Genomic DNA, 21,818 nt, shown 5'->3' with positions numbered 1-21,818 from the left:
CAGCCTGGATCAAGTGTTGTGCCTGCTGGCTACCTGCCAGTCATAGGGCAACCCAGGGTGGCACAGCACATGTGCTGCCATCTGGCATGTCCAGAGACCTGGCAGCCTTGTGGCTTGGTGTCCAGCATGTGCATGAGCCCACATTGGACCCGAGAAGGGATAAGGTACAGTATAACTTGCAGGACACACAGGCACTATGGTGGTATGGGGGCATCTTGCCATATGTGACAGAGGCGAAGCCCCAGGGTCAGTGAGATGTAAACAGGAATTACCAGCTGCAGGCTCCTGCTAAACAGCCCTGGCCCCAACTGTTCCCCACACGGCAAACAGGATGCTGAGAGATCCTGCTGCTGCTGAGGATTCTGCTCCTGCAGCTGTGAAAAGCCTTGAAAAAGATCCCCCTGCTGCCAAGTCTCAATGCTGTGATCTCAGCCAACAACGTAGGGGCAGAGCTGTGTTTGTACAGGGAAGCTCTTCTCTCCAGAGCCACATTTTGAAAGCTCAGCTGGGCCTGGGGGTCTGATCAGACAATGGATCACATAGGAAGCTGTGGAGATTGTCATGTGCATGTGTTCTGTGGTCATTGCTGGCATCAGGCAAACTCTGCTCAGTTGGCGTGATAATGGGGTAACCCAAAAGCTACTAGTCTTATCCACACTGACCCCACACTGTCACCTAAGAGACACTAGTACTTGTCCAGTCTAGGGTGCCATCACCACCAGTGGCTGGAACCAGACAGGTAGAGAGGCAGGGAACAGGTCGAACACAGGAATATTGCCCCAAATCCATTCCCAGCCTTCAGTGATGGAGGGTGTCTGAGGCTGGAAGAAGCAACTCAACACTAAATAGCTCATCATGGAGATTTTTTTTTTTTTAATTTCTTCCTTGGAATCAGTCTCAAATTCTGACTATCCTGCCCTGGATCTTTTCCAGATCCAATTAGCTCAAGACCTTCTGCTGCTCCTCCAATTTACAATGGGGTCTAAAAAATAGTAATAAAATGCAAGCCAACTTGACCAGGCCTGGATAAAGTTTCCTTCACATTCTTAAAGAGATGACTATGACAATGTAGGAAAAACTAAGTCACAGCCTTGTAGAAGTAGGAAACACCAAATAAGGTGGCTTTCCCCACTCAATAGCTAGGGCAATGTGGGAAGGCAGGCAGTTTCAGCCAGACCATTTTATCTCTCAGGCCAGATGGCTTTAAATGCTTCCCCAGGGCTTGGAAAGGGCCAGGCACTGCTTTGAATTGCTTTTCATACCACCTCATTAGAAAGTAAAAGGGAAGAAATGAACAATCTATAACTTTGAGGCAACGGGAAACAGCTCTGTTAATCCCATTTCCTTCCCCAAGCTTAATCAGGGCAGGTCATCCAGCATCAGGGCCACATCACCTAATCTTCTTATCATTGTCCCACAGCCAGGAGCCTGGGCACCAGCCCAAAGGGCAGATACATCCTCCTGGGCATTATTGTTAAATTGGAAAGGCCCAGGTTTTTATACCTGCCCCAGTGCATAATTGTGATACTCGTGGCAACAAGCTTCTACTGCAGCAGCAGATCCAAGGAGTGGCCACCTCCCAGATCCAAGCCTGTGTGAGCAAGGGCAAGAGGGGCACAGCACTGCTGGAGAAACAGATGAGAGAAAAAGGGAGGTGCTGCAGAGAGAGGGATCCTAGGGCAGGCACTGCAAAGCCCAGGGTGGGCATTACCCTCGAGGTTTCTTAGCCTTTCTGGGTAAAATGTGGGCAAATCCAACAAAATGCAGAATTTCTCCCTTTCCATCACGGTTGGGACATGCCCTACCCACACATCTGGGACGGAGAGAAAAGTCCTGGCCAGCCATGCAGGACTCAGGGCTTGCTGTCACCTGCTCACAGCTTGGCTTGGCTGGTCCATGGGTGACCACTGCTACACCTGACAACACTGCCACCAAGCTGTGATTTGTCACCTTAGTAAAAGCCTCCTGAGCTGGGAAGAGGCAAATGGCACCGATAGGCCTTTATCCATGGCTCTGTGCCACCCAGTTTGCTACCAGCTACCTCTGCCCCCCTCTTCCTCAGGAGTACTACATCTCACAGAAACCTCCACTTGGTGTCCAGACAGAAAGGTGTCCAGATACAACCTCACGAGAGAGTCAGGACTATAAGATTTCAGGCTTGCAGCACCTGTTCATGTGAGGGGATCCCATGGCAGAAGGCAGGCTTGGGCAACACATCAGGCTGGCAGCTGTGTGTTGGTTGGGCCCACAGCTCCCAGGGCAGTAGTGAGTGTGTTGGCACAGAGTCAGTGGCTGGAGTGGGGTAAAAGTTACAGAAGTCAATTGGACAGGAAAGGAATGAGCAAGTCCTAGCTTAGTTTCCCAGATGAGGAGTACCAAGTTTTAGCAAGCTTACTTGTACTTGTGTACAAGTAAGCCAGGTGCTCCTGCTGTGGAGCTACGCTCATCTGGCTGCTCTGCAGACGTGGCTGGGGACATGAGCCTTTGGCTGAGTCCAACCCACCCCTGCCTTCCAGATGGACTAAGATCCAGTGTTCAACAGCTTCACAATCCGTCCCCAAAATGATCTGACACCCACAGAACTGAAGGGCTTCAGGGCTTCGGGGAATAGCTGTGGGACGGAGGAGTGGGGAAGGGAGCCGGGAGCAGCTGGTCCAGCACAGACCCACCCAGCCCTCCAGACGGCCAAGGACAAGAAAGCAGCACTGCAAAGATACCGTGGGGCACACAGGCAGCCAGCCTTCCTGCTCAGCCGGCGTTACTCATCCCAAATTGCTCCACAGAGAATGCTGCCCTCTCCTGGGCTCAGTGTAGCTGGCAGAAATTCAGGGAAATTAGGTGAGGCCCAAGCCGAGTGCTTTTTGGGGCTCAAAATCCTACATCGGGGCTGTCAAATGTGGTGATTCCCCATACCTATCTCAGTGGACATCCCAGGGACTCTTCCCGCCGAGAGCCAGGCTGCTGCGTCTGCGGTGCCGTCGGAGGCAGCCTGGGAGGGGAGGAGTACGGCCAAGCTCAGGAGCCGTCCCTGAAGGACAGAGAAATGCGGAGGTCTCTTGGGCCAGTTACCAACTGTGAAATCTGCCAGCATTTCATCTGAATTATTTTCATTAATTAAAATAATTAAATTAAAATTAAAATAAGCTCGCATACAGTTAATGAAAGGAGCTGTAGCAGGGTCCTGTGCCACCCCAGCAGCCCGGGCACGACCCCCATCCCGCCACCTGCGAGGGGACAGCGGGGGCCGCAGCTCCGGCGCTCCCCGCGGGCTCCCGCGGCCCTGGAAGGCGCTGTCCCCGCAGCAGGTGCCGGCCAGCCCTGCCCGGCCCGGGCTCCGCCTGCCAGCACCGCCTCCTGCCCGCACCTCCCCGCGGCCCGGGCACGGCCGGCTCCGCGGGCTGCCCGCCTGAGGGGCTCCGGGACCGCCGTGAGGGCTCCGGGACCGCCGCGGGACCGCCCACGCTGCCTGCCCCGGTGCCACAGCTCCTGTCCAGCGAGCCCCGGAGCTCCCGCCGACCTCGGGCAAGCGGGAGCCCCCCGGAGCCCGCTTCACCCGCTTCGCCAGCATGCGGACGCCGGCGGCGATGATCGTGGGGCTGGTACTGTGCCCCTGCGGGCTCCTGCTGACACTCACGGGCACGCTTTCACCCAAGTGGAGGCAGGTGAGCCACGTACCTGACCAGCCCATGGACGTCGTCTGGGAGCAGGGCATCTGGGACATATGCAGGGAGCGGCAGAGCACCCATGACCGCCTCTGCGGGCAGGCTGACGAGCTGGGCTACTTTGAGCAGCTGCCCGTGCGGGTGGCCCAAGGGCTGATGCCCTCCTCGCTGGTGCTCACCCTGGTGGGCTTGGTGGTGGCTGCCCTGGGTGTTCGCTGCTGGCAGCCGGAGCCCCGGCACCTGGTGGCCGGCGTGGCAGGGCTGGTGCTGCTCCTCTCTGGGCTGATGAGCCTAGTGCCCAGCTCCTGGTACACCCAGGAGCTGTGGGCACTGCCTGCAGCGCCTGGCAGCACGCTGAGTGTAGGCTACAGCTTGGTACTGAGCTACTTGGGAAGCTGTCTGGAGATCTTGGGGGGGCTGGCTCTCGCCCTCAGCTTCCATCACTACTGCAAGGAGTGCAGAGCCCCCAAATTGCCCCCCAGCCCTGTGATAGAGGCTGGGCTGTGCTCCAGTAGAGCTTACAGCAATCCCTGGGACGTGCTGGAGGATGAGCGAGATGGACAGCACTGGAGGAGCAGCCCACCTTGTGACTCTGACTTGTAGCCCCAGCACTGGGACAGCAGTCACCTCCCTGGCATCAAGAGCAGTGCTGGCTCCTACTCCTACAAGCCATGCCCTTCTCCCGGGGCACCTCTGAGCAGGCCAAAAACAAGACCAAGGACCTGATTTGAATATTTGCAACTTCCTCAAAAGCCTGCTGTTCTCTAGGATCTACAACTGTGCCAAAGCCACGCTGGATTGAGGATGAGAGGTGGCTCCAGTCCCTCCATGCCACTTTTACCTCATCTTCCTGTACCATGCACAGCAGCTTGGGCAGAGGCAGCTTCGGTGTTCCCATGTAAGCAACATACAGATCAGAAGTGTGTAACCTTCAGAGCTGGCAATAGGGGAGGGGAGCACCTGCCTCATGTCTCTGCTCAGCTCAGGACTGTGCGAACAGAAAAATAAATGCAAAGCAATGGGTTTGTGCTGTGGGATGGTTATGGGCTTTCTGCCAGGCAGGTTGGGCTGAGAGCCAGTGGGCACAGCTCACCCAGCTTCCCTGTGCTTTGCCTGAAGCAGGAAGGAAAGGTCTGTAAAAGGGCATAGCTAGCTTTTATACATTTTCCCAAAGGACTTTAACCCCGTGGTCAAAATCAGCTCTAGAAGAGATTTCTCCTTCCTTGAGCACACTTCAGGGTGGGGCAGGGGGGTGGGGGGGGAGGAAGGAAGATCACAGAGAAAAAAATAGCATATATTTCCCCTTTCAAAATTAGCTTGGTGTGAGGTGGTAAAACTGGTCTCACTGGTTTGTAGGGGACACTCAGGAGGTCAGAACTGCACTATAAAATCCTTCTCAGCCCCCTGCATAACAAGGTAAAAGCCAAGCCAGCTTCCTTGCAGAGTTACTTGGCCAAATTTTTATACCAGGCAAGCCCAAATCACCCTGGTCAGCAAGCTAAGCCTTGCTGTAGAGGGATAGTAGCTCAAGGGACAGTCTCAGAGAGTGTGTTGGGATTGGAGACTTCCTGATAAACCTCCCAAATGTTTTTTGTCTGGATTCTTATGTTCCCTAGGTCTTAGACATCTAGAAAGAGCAAAACCTCCCCTCCCCGGCCTGCACACAAACCACAGTGGCACAAGAGATGCTTCACATTGTTCCTTTATGAGAATACGGTGTTGATGTGAGATGGTCCTTTCCTCAGCAGGGCTGGCAGCTCCTGCAGAAATCACAGATGGCTGTGTCAGGGGTGAGTCTGACCCAGTCTCTCTAAGCCCACCCCACACCTTAGCACAGGGGCTCCAGCCACATGCAGAGTGGGACAGCCCTGTCAGACTCTAGGCGCCCCAGGTCTTTCCCCTCTCCTTCAGCAGGAGGGCAGAGCTTGCCTCAGGAGTGGGGACCATGCCAGCACTGGGCCCTGGGGCACTGCAGGGTGGCAGAGGAGTCCCTAGCGGGGCCTGCTCCAGATGCTACTCACTTCTTTCCCTTCATAAGCTTCATTCACAAATGTATCACTCTTGGGGGGAAGCTCTTCCTCCTCCTCCTCATCCTCTTCCTCAGGATCACTTTCACGGTGGTACAAGGTCAGCACCCGAGTTGAAGCAGTGCTTGAGGTCCTGAAGAGGGAAAAATGTACACTGAGAATGGCATGGCCATCTCCTAGAGATGGGGCAGATCCCAAGGTCCTGCCACAACCCCTGGTAATAGCCTGCTGGGGTGACTGGAGCTTTCCACATAGCCCATCAGGACTCCACAGTGTCCCTGTCCCTCTCTATTTCCAGTTGTACCTGGCCCGGCCCAGCCCAGCCCCAGAGCTCACCTCCTCCGCCTGTCCCGCCTCCTCATGTAGGCCAGGGCCCCCACAGCAGCAGCAGCGAGCAGCAGGAGCACAGCCACCCCCAGGACAATGGGTCCTGCGAGGGGCTGCACCTCGGCCTCCTCGCAGTAGTTGCCACGGTAGCCCAGGGCACAGTGGCATGTCACTCGGCCAGCCTCGATGGCGCAGTCCCCGCGCAGGTTGCATGTCTCGCTGCTGCAGGGCACAGCCCCCAGCACCTCCTCTGTGCTGGGGGGTACCACGAAGGGCTCTCCATGCTCCTGGGGGCCAGCAGCTGCCGACAGGCTGGGGCTGGGCTGCTGAGGCTGGGGTGCAGCTATGGATGAGACTGGTTTCTGTTCCTCTATGTGGGACATTCCTGATGGTGCCACTACAGGCACCTGCATCCCCACCTTCACTGAGGCGCCTGGAGGGGCACAGATCAGCAGAGACGCAGGTAAGACCCCGTTCCCAAACTGGGGGAGACTGGGCAGGCTTCCCTGTGCCAAGGACCCCAGCACACCCTGGCTGCGGGCAGGCACTCACAGTCAGACTCATCGGAGCCGTCGGCACAGTCGGAGCGCCCGTCACAGACCTGCTCTCTGGAAATGCAGCTCTGGAGGTCAGGGCAGGCCTGGAGTGGGGCCGGGCAAGGTGGTGCCAGCGCACACGCTGCCCCATGCACCAGGTGGTATCCGGCAGAGCAGCGGCACTGCCGCCCGGCAGGGTTGGGCAGGCAGAGCTGGGCACAGCCCCCATTGCTCCTTGCACAGCCATTGGTGCCTGCCAAAACAGTGCCGGTTAGCCCGGCCACCACAAGGCACAGCTGAACCCCACAGATGTCCTGGGCTGGGGCAGTCCCAGACCCACCTTCCTGTGAGAACTGGCTGTAAATCCTCATGGCTACCAACTCCTGCTCCATCGGGAACCACCAGTTGTCAGCCTGCTCCAGCCGGCTGTGCCAGATCTTGCTGGAGCCTGAAGACACATGGGGTCAGCACTGCTCCACCTCCTCCCACAGGGGTGCCTGAGATGGGAGGTGGGGGTCCCCTAGCTTGCCCTTCACCCCACAGAGGGCCAAGCCTGCACCCCAGAAGGACTGGCAGAACCCCGTGTCCTAGTGCAGTAGAAGTGCTTTAGTGTCCTAAAGCACAGCGAACAGACCTACCATTGGTAGAGGTCGTGCTCCAGAGCAGAAAGCCTTCTCCTATGGCAAAGAGTGAAAGACCATGCAGCCCTTCCCGCACCACCCGGAAGCGAGATCCATCCAGCTCAACACTGCTGATAGTACCTCTCTCTGCAGGGCACAGATGGAGAGGCTTCAGTGTGGAGACAGAGAGGGCTTCAGGCTGCCCCTCAGGGCTGCGCCAGGCTGTGCTTTGTGGAGGTAGTGCCTGCACCACTGCTATCCCCAGCAGTGCCCTGGCTCAGCCCTCACTCACCATGGTCTGCCCAGTACAGCCTGGAGCCAGCACCCCCAAAGGCAAGGCCAGTGGGAGCCCGGGCTCTCCTCCAGACTGCTCTGCGGCCAGTGCCGTCCATGGCCGCACACTCCACCACGGCACCATGCCTGTGGCTGCCAGCTGCTGTGACAAAGCACATGGTGGAAGCACGAGGGCACAGTGCCAGCCAGGCAGCACCCTGCAGCCCCTCGCTGAGTAGTGCCAGGGCCCATCGCCCCCTGGGAGCTGCCACGTGGATGCTGGGCGGCTGCCCCCCGATCCAGTAAAGGTTCCCACTCAGCCAGTCCAAGGCCAGGGATGTCACCGCGCCCTCCACAGCTACTGCCTTCTTCCAGGACAGCCGCCCCCAGTCCTTCAGGCGCAGCAGTCCAATGGAATTGCTTCCCACCTCTGCAAAGTACAAACTCTTGTCTTTCACTGCATAGTCAACGGCTGTCAGGCGGCTCACCTTGGCCAAGGGCAAGGCCCGGTGTGGGGGAAGCCCTTGGGATCCAGCTGTTGCAGGCAGGTCCTTCAGGTAGACCTAGAGGAAGAAGGCAGCACTAAGATGGGGACCCCTCTTCCTTGACAGCAGTGAGAACAGCAGCCCACAGGGCTGGCTCCAGAGGATGCTACCTGTGCCACAGCTGCCGGTGACACCAGGAGGGCAAAGGCTGAATCGCGGACGGGCAGGCAGGTGGTCTCATTGGCGGCCAGCATCAGCCTGGCAGGGCAGCGGCACTGCCCAGTGTGCCTGGCGCTCAGCAGGCACAGGTGGGAGCAGCCACGCGTCTCACACGGGTTGGGGGCTGTGGGGCGCAGGGCCGGATGCATCACCTGCAGGACAGCAGGCTCAGGCTCAGCTCCATCAGCACCTGCTGGCAGAACTGAGCACCACTGACACCACACCATGCTCCCAAGGCCCACACGCAGCCCAGCTCGGGGCAGGATGGTGAGGCAGACATGCTCCAACAGGACCAGAGACACCTGGCCACAGAGACTGCTGCCCAAGGACCACTGGGATGGGGGTACAGCTCCCAGTGCCTCCGCACTCAGAGGACAACAGGGCTGTGCAGGATGGGAGATCAGCAGTGCTGGCACAGCATGGTTTGGGGCTCCCCAAATAGGTACCTGGAGGCCGTGGGGCTGCCCCTGCCGTTTGAGCAGCACGGTCCTGTTCTTGCCACTGGCCTTGTCCACCTGCTGCACGGACCATGTCTTCCTCTCCGACCAGTAGAGCTGCCCCTCGCACACAGCTGCTGCAAAGGGGCTCCGGACCCAGTGCAGCTTCAGGACCTGTCAGAAAGGCTGTCAGTGCCCACCCCCGTCCCCATCAGGGCCCTGTCACCAGTGCCCCACCACACCTTCACACTGCTGCCGTCCAGATGTGCAGAACCAACACTGCCCAGCTTCTCATCCAGCCAGAAGATCCTCTGGGTGGGGAGGTCAAGGGCCAGTGCTGTGGGCCAGCCCAGTCCCTGGGCCAGCAGCACGTGCCGCCGACTCCCATCCATACTGGCCTCCATCAGCCGTGCATGGCTCCCCACCTCTGACCAGTACATCAGCCTAGTGGGAAGAGAGGTGCAGGCCTATGGCCCTGACACAGCATCATCCCAGCACCAAGGCAGCCCAGAAAAGCAGCCTTGAGCTTCCTATCCCATCACAGATATATTGAGAGCTCCATGCAGGGCAGGGCAGGTGTCTGGGCTCTTCTGTCACACAGTCCTGACAGCACCAAGGTGAGGCCATCCCACCTCTTCCCCAGCCTCTCACCTGCCTCCATGGAAGAAAATGGGGCAGGGCAAGGATGGCAAGGAGGTCCCCACGCCCCATTGTCCCAGACTTACCCTGCCAGAGGCTGGAGCACCAGAGAGTGGGGCTGGTCCAGGTCTCCATCCAACACCACAGTGTACTCTGGTATCCCTCGCCAGGCAGCCCCCAAGCGAGTGGCGAGCACCTGCCCTGCTGCCCCATCTGTCCAGTACAGGTTTCTCCCAAGCCAGTCCACTGCTATACAGTCTGATCTCACACCTGAAAGGCATCCAAGAGGCAGAACCTGTGTGGGATGACAGCTGCATGGCCCTTTGGCAAAGTGCTCCCAGCCCAGGTCCCTTCCATCCCAGGAGCTCTGGCTCCTCCCAACCTTGCTCCCACTAGCACTCCTCCATGTAAGGGATCACAGCTTGGCACCCCACTGCAGCCTGGAGACTGCACAGGGACAGAAGCCAGCCTTGATAACCCCGTGTTGTCACAGCCCACCTTTCACCAGTGTGCCTCTCTTTCCCGAGCTGAGATCCTGCCAGTGGATGCTCTCTGTGGCCAGGTCCATCCAGAAGACTTTCCTCTCCACCAAGTCATAGTCAAGTGAGAAGACAACACGATCCTTGTCAGTGGCCAGCACCACCTCCTCATGCCCACTCCGCAGGCCATAGGACAACACCTCAGACTGCACAGCCACCAGCAGCTTGGGCTCTGGTCCTGGGGCAACACAGACCCTGCTCAGCACTAGTGGTCCCAGCAAATGCAGGCAAGGAACACAGCACTCACAGGCACTGGAGCTGGAACTCAGCCCTACCACACGGGATGTTCTCAGATAGTGCAGATGGATTTTCGGACCAGCCATGGGCTGGCAAACAGCAGCTCACAGCTGAATGGGGCCTGGGAGGCAACATGGCGGGGGGGACAGGGCTATTCACAGGACTACAAGGTTCCCCATGGGCAGCAGACATAGGGGGACAAGTATCCACCAGCCCCTGGCGTACCTTAGAGGGCCAAGGATGCTCAGTGCTGCTAGGCCACCCCAGGACTTACCAGTGAGTTTGCAGACATGGCCATCGGGCTCCAGCAGGTAGCCAGGGAGACAGCCACAGCTGTAGGACCCTGGGGCATTGAGGCATGTCTGGCTGCAGGCTCCCTTGCCCCACTCCGTGCACTCATCTATGTCCATGCAGGACAGACCATCCTCAGCAAGCCGATAGCCTGGGCCACACCAGCACCGCTGTGGGGAAAGGGACCATCAGCTGCCCACCCTGGGGACACAAGGCTCCATTCTGCAGCTGGGCCAGGGCATCATGGCATGGCAAGCCCCTGTCCCAGGGCTGCTGGCACTCACAGGGCCCTGGGGCGAGGGGTAGCAAAGATGAGCGCAGGACCGCTGGCAGGGCACAGAGCAGTTCCCCCCCTCGTCTGAGCCATCCGCGCAGTCCTGCCGGCCGTTGCACACCAGGGATGCATTCAGGCAGGACCCCAGCCCGCAGGGGTACTCGTGACTCTGGCAGGGAGCAGGCTGGCCTGCAGGGACATGTGGGGAAGGCTGCCCTGAGCCTCATTCACCAGCTCCTTTTGCTCATCTGGGGTAGATTTAGCCGCTCCCAGAGGCTGCCCAGAGATCACTGCAGCCACATCCAGAGCTGTGCCAGTAGCCTGGCTTCAGGCTATATTAACCCAAAGGCCACTGGCCCCTAGAGGGAGAAGAGCTACTCAGGACCTGGAGCCAACACAGATGCTGGGAATAGGCAGCCAGCATACAGGGCCCTTCACCTCAGCACAGACACATACCCATCTCCCTCTGTGCTGGGTACCCACCAGCCACCCCTGGGTGAGACAGAGGGGAGAAAATCAGGGTGTTGCTCACAGCCAGCCTCATCACTGCTATCTGTGCAGTCAGTCTCTCCATCACAGCGCCAGACATCAGGGATGCACTCAAGGCCACGGGAGCAGCCCCACTGCCAGTCCCCACACAGCCCTTCCTCCCAAGGACAGCCCTGCAAGGCAGAGGGTGAGAAAGGCTACCAGCCCTCCTGGGCATGAGTGGGGACAGGCTGTGTCACCACTGCTCCATTCACCTGCTCATCTGAGCCATCCCTGCAGTCAGCATCACCATCACAGCGCCAGGCCTCCGGCACACACTCCCCACTGTGGGAACAGGTCACCTCACCCTCACGGCAGAGCAGCGGCCGGGGCACAGCACAGCCCTCCTCATCTGAGCCGTCCTGGCAGTCGTGGTCACCATCACAGTGCAGGGCCAGGGCCACACACTGCCCACTCCGACAGGCAAACTCAGTCAGACCACACTCCTTCAGCACTGTGGGCAAAGGCCAGGGCTGAGCGGGGGCACTGTCCCCATCCTCTCCGCAGGTTGCCCTGGGCAGTGTCTGCTCCTGGACCCACAAGAAACCTGGTGCATCCACCTGTGGGGCATGCAATCCCAGAAGCCCGTCCCATCCAGCCCCAGGGTCTCACCACAGCCCTGCTCATCAGTGTGGTCCAGGCAGTCGGCATGGCCATCACAGAGCCAGCTCTTGGGGATGCAGCGGGTGGCAGCATCGCAGCGCAGGGCACACTCCTGCGTGGGGGTCCAGCAGCCTGTCTCATCCGAGCCATCGGGGCACTGTGGCACCCCATCGCAGCGCTCTCCCGCCCTGACGCACACAGCTCCTCTCGCACAGTGGAAGGCCCCTGGGGAGACAAGGGGCTTTGCACTGCCTGCAGAAGGCCGCCAGGGTGCCCACACCCTGTGCTAGCCCTCCAGTGACCTAGAAAGGCCCCACAAGTGACAGAGCTTGGTCCCTCCTAGACAGTGAATCTCTAGCAGCCTAGGTCCTGAGCAAGGTGATTGTGGCAGTCTCAACTCAGCCACATCTACGTCACTATGGGCAGAGAGACCAACTCTGTCCTTTTCCAACAGCACCTTGAACCCAGTGCCAAGCTCAGAAGGAACCAATATGTCACATCACAAGCATCAGATCCCAAGACACAGACTTTACCAGGACCCTGTCCCAAAAACCCCACCAGGAAGCAGCCACAAGCCCTGGCACAGGGTGACACAGCTGCACAGGGGACAGAAGAATGGCTCCTACCTGGGGTGTTGCAGAGCTGGGCGCACCCATCCTCATCAGAGCCGTCTGCACAGTCCTTCTCCCCATCACACAGGTACTCCTGGGCCACGCACCCAGTGCCATCACGGCAGAGCACATGCGTGCGAGAACAGGACAGATGGAGAACTGAGGTCAAGGGGTGTGCCAGGCTGGACCGGAGGGATGGGGTAGGTGTCACTACCCGTGCAGAACTGCTTGAGTGTGGGGTGGTAGTGGTTGGCTGTGGGGAACTGATCTTAGTTGTAAAAGACCGAGTGGCTGTGGTGCTGGTGCTGGCTGCCTGCACAGTGGTAGGCTTGGTTGGTGTGGTCCGGGCAGTGGTTGGTGTGGTCTGGGCAGTGGTTGGTGCTGGGGTGGTCTTCTTTGATGTGGACTGTCTGGTGGTTTGTGATGTGGTAGCTTTGCTGGTTGGTGCAGGAGTAGTGGTGAGTGCCATGGTGGTCTGGCTTGGCAGCGGTGTTGTGGAGGTGGTAGCAGTAGCAGTGGTGCTTGTGGGTGTCCTCATAGTGGTTGTCACAGGTGGAGGGAGTGGCATGGCAGTCTCTTTGCTTGGTGGCACTGGCAGAGGATTTGGAACTTGTTGGGGCTGTGCCCTCCCCACACTCCAGGCACCTCCCAGAGCACCCCACATGGCCACCAGTAGCCAGGCACCCTGCCCTAGCTCAGAGCAGCACAGGCCACCCAGCCTGTACAGGTACATCAGGTACAGCAGCAGTGTCAGGCAAAAAACCACAGCCGCTCTTACCAGCCTGCAGCTCTGAGCCCACGAAGGCCACCGCTCCCTGCACACCTGCTGCCGGCATGGACAGCACGAGGGCCAGCGTCCTCCGGTCCCACAGCAGCAGAGCTGTCCCATTTGCCGACACCAGGTATGGCTCAAAGGCGGCCATGAGGCCATGGGGCCAGCTGGGTGCCAGGGTGACTGCTTGCCGCTTGGTCAGACTCAGCGCCCGCAGGCCTGTGGGGCAGAGGCATGGTAGGACCTGGAGCCTGCCCGCACCCCTCATGGCCCCCCCTGTGCTGCACAACCCACAGCTATGGCAGGGACCTCATGGCTGAGGCCAGGGACTCAGCCACAGGACACAGTCTGCCCCATGAGTATCCTACTGCTCAGGCAGGGACATACTGCATTTAGGACATGGCTGATCACTCCTGCCTACGTCTACTACCTCCACTTCCTGCTCCAGATACCACTAGGGCTCACCCAGGGCTGAGCTCCAGAGCACGCTGAAGGCTCTGCTATCCATGGCTGCAGGCAGGTCTCCAGGCCACGTCTCATTCCAGGCATCCCACGGAGCACCCCCCGCCAGGCTCAGCTGCTGCAGGGGCTGCCCGCGAGCCAGCCAGTAGAGAGCACCACGCCGCCAGTCCAAGAAGAGGTGTTGGATGCTGCTGTGAGCCCGGTGCAGGATGCGCGGGGACATGTCAGATGTCTGGATCACCCCGATGTCCCTCCGGTTACATGCGAGCCAGTACAGGTCCCCCGAGCGGATGTCCACACGGGCAGAGCACACTTGGCAAGAGCAGGCACGCAAGCAGTTACGAGGCTGCCCCATGACCCTGCACCTCTGCCTGGGTGCCCCTAGACCCTAAACCCAGGGCACAGCTGCCCACTGCCTTGACATGGCCTCACTGTGGGCACCACCAGCCCACTGTGCTCTGCACCCAGGAGATCCTCAGGCCTCAGGGAGCATCAGGAAGGGGACGGTGCCCTCTATCACCCCATAGGGTCTCACCTGGCAGCCCAGTCACAATGGCCTCTCTCCTGCCAGGGTGGCCCACAACACGCAGCAGAGTCCCACGGTCATCTGTCCCATAGAGTACTGACCTCTGCCAGTCCACATCTTGCAGATGGAAGGGCTCCTGCCACTCCTGCACCTGCTTGGTGTGTGCTCCAGGGCCTACATGCACCAGGGAGATGGCCTTTCCTGATGCATACACAATGGACAGCTCTGCAGGGCATAAGGGCAGTATGTGAGCACAGCCCCAGGGACACTGGATGGGGTCACCAGCATGAACCAAGACAGAAATGTCACAGCACTGGTGTGTGCCGGGAACCTCATCCCAGCAAACCCACAGCCCCTTGTGGCCCTCCTCCAACTCCCACATGGATGTAAACCACCCCAGAGAGCCAGACCCTGCTCACCTGCACACTTCCCCGAGGGCAGGAGGAAGAGGCCCTCTGGACATGCACATTTGTAGCCCCGAGGGTGCACAGGGGACAGAAGGCAAAGGTGACTGCACAGGCCCGGAGCACATGCAGCAGTGTCCCCTGGGAGCAAGAGGATGTTAAAAGCTCAAGCAGTCATGACCCCAATATCTCTCCTTATCCCCAAATACCACAGACTGTCCTGGGTCTGGATAAGGGCTGGAGGCAGGGTAACGATGTCTCATGAGGGCTCAGGTCTACCCAAAGCAATGGGCCTTGGCAGCTTTCCTACAGTTTTATAGGTCCCCTCTGAACCAACCTCACAACCCCTTGTCACAGGATCAGGCAAACCATTGGGCACGACCTGGTGAGCTTCAGGACCCTGTGAGCCTTTCCTAGCACCCAGGGATGTAGTGGGGGTTGCTGCCATGCTGCCAGCCCTGCAGCAGTGCAGCACCTACAGGGTACTCACGGGGAGGCTGCTGCAGTGCATGCAGCACAGTGAAAGCTGAGATAGAGGCACGGAGCAGCACTGCGTGCTCCTGGGGAGAGGCCCAGGTTGCTGACACCAGCTCTGTGCCATCGGTCCAGAAGAACCGGCTCTCAAACACGGCCAGGCCCAGAGGCTCCGTATGGCTCCGCAAAACAGCGTGGAAGGAGTGGCGCCCGCTGCCATCCACCCGCAGTGTCTCGATGGACTGGGGACAAGGCAAGGCACAGTGCCCATGTGGCATCCCCAGACCCTGACGCTTCTCCTCCCAGCCCAGGAATGTATGCCAGACCTAGGCACCACTCCCTGCTCCCTGCTCCCTCCCATGCTTTGGCCATGGACACAGGGGAACCAGGGCCACCCTCCCAACTCCCACCTTATCATCTCTCTGGGTGGAAGAGAGCGCCCTCATCCCTACCTCCTTGTACTCGCTGATCCAGTACAGCCTGCCAGCCACATGGTCCAGGCTCAGCCCCACAGGCTCCTCCATGGACACAACTGTGAGCTCCCGCCGGTTTGAGCCATCCATGCCGGCTGCAGCAATGACTGCCCGGCCCCTCTGTCCACGGTTGACCCAGTACAGGGACCTGGGGGCAGGCACTAAGCACCCACTTCACAGCATAATACCAGTGCTGCCATAGACCCGCAGCAGGCATGACACGGTCAGCACCAGTATCGTGATCCCAGGAGCCTGGGCCAACCCTGGCTCGTTCACTGCTCACCTTGCAGCTGGATGTACTGTCAGCTGCTCTGGTGCAATGTCCTTCCCCAGCACTGTCACATAACCCCGGCCATCGCCCAGCCCAGCACAGATGGCTGGAGGATGGCTGCTTGCCCAGTACAGCTGCCCTGTGAACCAGTCCACGGAAATGCTGTTCACCTCTCTGGCATCTGTAGAGACAGAGCAGTTTTAAGGCACACCTGCTCCAGGCAGTGAGGCAAACCCAGGCTGCCCCTTCCTCTATACAGGAAAAGCAGTACTGGGGTGGCAGGCCAGCTCTCAGCATCCATCTCAGCCCTGCTACAGCACCCAGCAGGCTTGGTCCTCCTCACCTGCATAGAGAGGCTTTGTGCCTTTCCCTGGGTGGTGAACACGGAGCTCTCCGTCCTCTGTCAGCCAGTAGTAGGTTTCTCGGAGCAGGTCATACACCAGGGCACGGGGTTCGGTCTCAGTGGAGAGCAGGGGCCGGTAGGCTTGGGTCCGTACATCCAGAAGGGCCAGGTCCTGCCCCACGGCCACCAGGATCTGTGTTGCATTGTCTGCCAGGGTGAGAGGCAAGTCACTCATTGACCAGGGACATGGCCAGCTAGGGGCACTGCCCGGCCCCTCAGCCAGCCTGGGCTCCCCTCCTCTCCCTACCTGCCACTTCGCAGGCAGTGCCATGCTGCAGGGTGTAGCCCTGGAGACAGGCGCAGCTGAAAGTGCCCGGGGTGTTGCTGCACAGCTGGCTGCAGGGGCTGTACTCCAGGGAGCACTCGTCCACATCTGCATGGATAGGTGAGATCAGCAGCCTGCCATGGAGCTGCCCCAGACAGTATTGCCGCTAGCTCCCCTGGGACTACAGGCAGGCTCTCTAGATACCAGAACATGGGCCTCAGCCCCAAAATGCACCAGCTGCTGCTCGGACATGATCTAGACACAATCTTTATGGGACCGTGTGTGATGCACAGGCAGGAGCAGGGCAGAGGCAGGTGTTCCCCCAGAAGCATGGGCTCCATGGAGACTGCTGTCAGTGGCCAAGGCCACATTTGACCGAAGCACATGCACCCTGACCTCCCCTTACCAGCACAGCTTTGCCCATCTGCCTGCAGCACCCAGCCAGCCCCGCAGGAGCACTGCACTCCCCAGTGTGTGTCGGCACACGTCTCTGCACAGCCCCCGTTGCGTACAAAGCAGCTCCGACCTGAGGGGACACAGAAAAGAGTGACAGGAGGCAGGACAGCTCCGTGAATCCCCTCCCCCTGGCCCCACCCATATGGGCAGCAGCCAGCAGCTGCATGTAACTCACCACATGTGCTGGGCTCATCAGTGCCATCCAGGCAGTCATCCTTGTCATCACACATCAGGGACTCCAGGATACACTTGCCCTCATCGCACCGCACCATGCCAGGTGTACAGGGGGCTATGGCACACACAGCTCATGTCAGCAAGGCAGGCCAATACCCTGGGCACAGGGGAAACCATGGGTCCCAGACTCTTGGGAAGGCCCTGCAAAGTGTCAACAGCTTCCTGGGAAGCTTGTCACCATCCCAAGGGAAGCTGGAGCCCAGGAAAACAAAGTACTCCCTAATTCACACATGGCCCAGACAGGTCTCACCCTACTGAGGGCATCCAGTGTTCTTGCTTACCGCAGACATCTTCATCCGAGGAATCACCACAGTCATCAATCCCATTGCACTTCCACTCAGCCATGATGCACACCCTGTTCCTGCACTGCCACTGCCCAGGCAGACAGGGCTGCTGGGGACACCCCTCCTCGTCCCAGCCATCCTCACAGTCTTGGTGCCGATCGCACAGCTCCCAGTGCGGGATACAGTGGTGGGTGCCAGGACACTGCACCTTCTTTGTCCCGCACACTGAGGAAACAGCGCAGCACTCACCAGCCTGCCCTGCATCCCGAACCACCCCCCCTCAGAGCCCCCAGCAGAGAGTACCTACCACAGTCCTGCTCATCAGAGCCATCCAGGCAGTCAGCGGCACCATCGCAACGCCAGCTGCTAGAAACACACCGGCCATCGTCACACTGCCAGACATGGGGGTCCCCACCACAGGCAACATCTGCAGGGACAACACACAGTCACTGGGACCTACTGCTGTGGCAGAACAACAAAGGTCCACTTCATCCTGGCACGGGACAGGTGCTGGCAGAGCCCAAGGAACATAGATTCCAGGGTGTGTTCTCATGCCACAGATATTCCCCAGGATCTCTGGGGCACGTAGGTCCTTGCAGGATGCCACACAGGCAGAGCTAGCAAAGACTGAGGTGCCTCCGGCTTGTCCTGCCCCGCCACTCCCCAGAGCACCAGGGCCCCTTGATGCCCATGCAGCACAGCCCCCAGGCCACCCCACGACAGTGGATGGGTGCCAGTGTTCCCCCACTCACCGCACTGCTCGTCCGTGCCGTCAGGACACTGCTGCTCGCCATCGCAGAGCCAGGGAACGGGGATGCAGCCGGCAGCGCAGGCGGCCTGGCGTGAGGCTGCACACGTGGGGCTGGCGGCCGCTGCAGGCAAGAGGGAGACGGGCCCGGGATCAGGCAGGGCGGCCGCACCGGGCATCCACCTGCACAGCCCCCCTGCAGCCTGGGGGTCCCGGCATAGCCCAGCGCGGGGAGGGACCGGTCCCTTCCAGGGCCACCTCTGGATCTCCTCTGGGGCTACAGGTGAGAGCTGCACCTCTCGTCCCCGCTCAGGGAAGGCAGGGACCCCCCAAGCCGCTAGGCAGCGGTACGGGGTCCCTCGGGGCGCAGGGGTCCCCATGCTGTCTGGCTGACAAGTATGCCACAGGGGGCAGGAGCACATCACCGGGGGATGAATAGAACGGGGACATCCTCGGTGACAGGGACCCCCCCATTGCCCATCGTGGGGGGATGAGGAAGCTGCCCTGATGCGGCGGGCGCCCACCGCAGCCCCTTGGGATGAGGCAGGAATTTCCCTCCCCACAGGCCCGCCCCCCTTGGTCCTGGCTCACGGGCGCGGCGTGTCCCGGCGCCAGCGGCGCTCCCGGCCAGCGGCAGCAGCGGCGGCAGGAGGATGCTGAGGAAGACGAGGACCCGGCGGAGCGGCGGCGGGGGGCGGCCCATGGCGGCGGCGACGGCGGGGAGGGGCGGCTCCGGGGGGCCCGGCCGGCGGAGGGAGCACGGAGCCGCGGCCGCCGCCTTTATGTCCGGGCGCGGGCGGCCATTGGGCACCGCGGGTACCGCCCGCCGCCCGCAGAGACCCCCGCCCGCCCCGCCGCCGCGGGAGCTGCGCCACGCTGCCCCGGAGAGCCCCCCGGCCGGGACGCGGGGGTCGCCGGCCTCGGGCGGGGCAGCTGCGGTCCCGGGCCGGGCGCTCTCGGGACCCGCCGCCCGCCAAGAGCCGAGGGGTGCGGAGGGACCCCTGGCCCCCGCCCCGCCTGGCCGGGCGGGGGTTGTTGTGAAGAGCCGGCCGTGAGAACCGGGCCCGCAGCACCTGCGCCGGGCGTGGGAAGGCAGCGGCAGCCTTGAACGCGGGGGCACCCCCGAAAACACGGGGCTGCGCGCACCCCCCCCGGCCGGCCGGCCTCGACCTTGAGCGCTGTGAAAGAGCCGCTGGAGCACAACAAGGAGAGGGAGAGCAGCGGCCGAGGGAGGAAAACAGCCCGGCGAGAGGATAAGGCACCTGCCACTGCCTGGGAAAGGAGCAGGCAAAGCGGGGGAATCGCCCAAGCCGCGGAGATGGCCCCCGGGCACGGGAGTTTGCAGACCTCTCGCCACATACCCGGGGGAAACTGCCGGTGTGCTGCCCCTCCATCCCTTTTGGCTTGTCTCCCGGCCAGCTGCGTGTGGTGGCGTGAGTGTCTATCCACCCCCAAGACTAGTCTGTACTCCAAGCACATCCCTGGCCTGTGGGTGCTGTGCACTCATCCTCTCCAGCCTTCCCATCAAACTGCCCTGCATGAGAGCTGAGTCTAGAAAGTTGCTGCAGTGGGTGCACACTTACTAGCACCACTGTCTTTCTGTGAGACGTTCTGGCATGTACATGTTTTCCGGCTTGCTCAGAAAGGGAAAGCTCCAGGATGATCTCCTGCATGCCACAGAAAAGATGGTACCAGCCACAAGGCTGGCACAGGTAGGGCTCTGACACAGCCAAGTCAGCTGGAAGCTCAGAGCAGAGACACCCCCAGGCAGATGGAAAGACCAGGGTGTTGCACAGCTCTGGGTCAGGAGATATTTGTTCCAAGGTGTGGTGTCCACACCCAGCTGTCCACTCTCTCTGGGCAGCATCCCAGTAGCTCTGGGCAGTTGACTTCCTCAGGCACTCCCCAGGAAACACAAGTGTGCAGATCCCTGGGATGATGAGCACCCTTGTGGCAGGAACTTCAGGCAAAGTGGTCCTAGTGGTCGGGGAAGAGAACAGAAAGGACAGAGCAGTATCCAGGCAACCAACCCCAAGACTATCCAGAAAGCTCCCATGCCCTCCTCACATTTGTAGGCCAATGCTGAGATTTGTGTTAGGTCCCTGGGGATGTGCCCTGTACCCCAGGTCTGCCACCCCACAGTGTACCCACACCACCAAAGCCATAACTCCTCACACTGGTTGGCTGGGAAGGGCAAGTGGCAGCAGAGGGACTGTGAAAAATGGTCCAGAAGTTAGTGGGTGTGGTGGAAATGCCCAGTGCACCTGAGCCTTAGCTTGGGAATCTGGGGCAGCAGTGAGGGAGAGGAGACCTGGTGTGTCCAGCCCCTTAAAATGCAGGAGATTTTTTTTGAAGCATGATTTAAAGTCAAAATATTTTACACACATGTGTACAGATAAAAGAACATACAGGTACATGTATGTATAGACAATACCCCAACGTACATAATTATACTTATACATACCTACAATGACTTCTGCTCTGTGAGGTACTGGTTGTTTTTTTCTGGACTTCTGAAGAGATTTTTTTGATATTTTCTGTTTTTTCTTAACAGTTCCATCAGTGGGGAAGTCTCCTTTTCTCACTGACATTTAGATTCTCCCTTCTCTGCCTCCAAAATCTAAGGGGGGCTTGATGATAGGAGAAGGCTGGCACCAAAATGAGAGGGAACAAATCCGTGCTCATGTGAACAGCAGCATGAAAAATGCTATTAAAAAGTTTAGCACCATGTCCCATTAACACCTTTAACTATTCTGAATACAGCAAAACCAGGTTTTTTTCAAATATCCAGAGGCAGTTTCACATTAAGTAGTGTGATTGATTTTATATTGTTCATAGAAAATTACAGGTATCCTTTCTGCTATGTGATTGATCCCATTCTCTTTTTGTTATTGGCATATTCCTGTTCCTTTTCAGTAACTTCTAAGCAGCCTTTTCCTAAAGATAAGGGACATCATGCTGTTAAAAAAAAACAAAAACAAAAAAATCTGTGGGACACTCGGCCTCCCATCAGTTATCAAACTTCTGCAATCTTGTTTCCATAAAGAAAGGACAGCTCTACTTGCCTCTGTGCTGTGTGGCCTGACTATACTCAAAATTAAACTGCCTGCAATCTGTTGACTAAAATTTATGCCAGTGGGAAAACTGGATTTCATGAGATACCTATTTCTTCCTAGGAAATCATCTTATTCAATGCTTAAAATAAAATAAAATAGAATAAAATAAAATAAAAAGAGATAGCATTACAAACTACCTTTCAGAAACCGAAGCTTCTTCCAGGTAACAAAAACCCTTTTTCAATCCTGTGCTCCCAAGAACTACAACTCCTGTTTCAGGGTCTGGCCCACAGCCACACTGACAGCAACACTCCCATGAGACTTGCAGAGTGGTGCCTTGGTCTGGTGCCCAGACTCCCTGACATATCAGGTAATCTCAGTAACTCTGTCCTGGGACAGCCTGGCAAAGTGGGTGACAGATGCCATGCCAGAGGGATAGGAAATGGTGGGAGACATTGTCTTTCATTTGTCATTTTTCTACTTTGCTGTCTTAGCAGCATTGTCTTTCTTTTGCTTAAATGTCCCTCCAACCTACACCCTTACGGCCAGCTCAGTGCCCAGCAAAAGCAAACAGGGATGGTGGCAGCACCTGCCTCGGGGGGTATTTTAATGAGGAACAGAGTGGTCTCACAAGTGGCACCTCCAGCCTCCAAGAGCCTCGGCACAGGCAGGGGGAGCACCA

The 21,818-nt window shown here is 58.9% G+C and overlaps 2 protein-coding genes across 2 annotated transcripts; one reads left to right on the top strand and one right to left on the bottom strand.

Annotated features, from left to right (window-relative positions):
* Positions 1-3,353: 3,353 nt before the first annotated feature.
* On the top strand, positions 3,354-4,685 carry CLDN23 (claudin 23). The gene has a single exon (XM_042049719.1). It carries the CDS (start codon positions 3,567-3,569, stop codon positions 4,263-4,265), a length of 699 nt encoding a protein of 232 aa, XP_041905653.1. The 5' UTR covers positions 3,354-3,566; the 3' UTR covers positions 4,266-4,685.
* Positions 4,686-5,348: 663 nt separating this feature from the next.
* Positions 5,349-19,147, bottom strand: LOC121674982 (low-density lipoprotein receptor-related protein 2-like). The gene is made up of 33 exons (XM_042049895.1): positions 18,672-19,147; positions 18,085-18,204; positions 17,640-17,759; positions 17,330-17,557; positions 16,990-17,103; positions 16,765-16,884; positions 16,341-16,466; positions 16,034-16,240; positions 15,703-15,871; positions 15,399-15,567; positions 14,963-15,188; positions 14,488-14,613; positions 14,078-14,293; positions 13,546-13,854; positions 13,087-13,299; positions 12,324-12,899; positions 11,707-11,922; positions 11,310-11,548; positions 11,099-11,228; positions 10,577-10,755; positions 10,276-10,462; positions 9,724-9,942; positions 9,312-9,495; positions 8,829-9,030; positions 8,596-8,760; positions 8,101-8,301; positions 7,465-8,008; positions 7,191-7,319; positions 6,893-7,000; positions 6,569-6,805; positions 6,026-6,449; positions 5,684-5,822; positions 5,349-5,422 (listed from the first exon to the last, which is right to left on the bottom strand). Exons 1-33 carry the CDS (start codon positions 18,781-18,783, stop codon positions 5,366-5,368), a joined length of 6,711 nt encoding a protein of 2,236 aa, XP_041905829.1. The 5' UTR covers positions 18,784-19,147; the 3' UTR covers positions 5,349-5,365.
* Positions 19,148-21,818: the final 2,671 nt, after the last annotated feature.

This window comes from Corvus kubaryi, unplaced genomic scaffold (assembly GCF_017639235.1).
Source record: "Corvus kubaryi isolate FWS band 111438036 unplaced genomic scaffold, C.kubaryi_AGA036_p1.0 71, whole genome shotgun sequence".
NCBI lineage: Eukaryota > Metazoa > Chordata > Aves > Passeriformes > Corvidae > Corvus > Corvus kubaryi.
The sequence above is the reverse complement of the archived record's forward strand: the minus strand, read 5'-3'. Positions and strand labels throughout refer to the sequence as shown.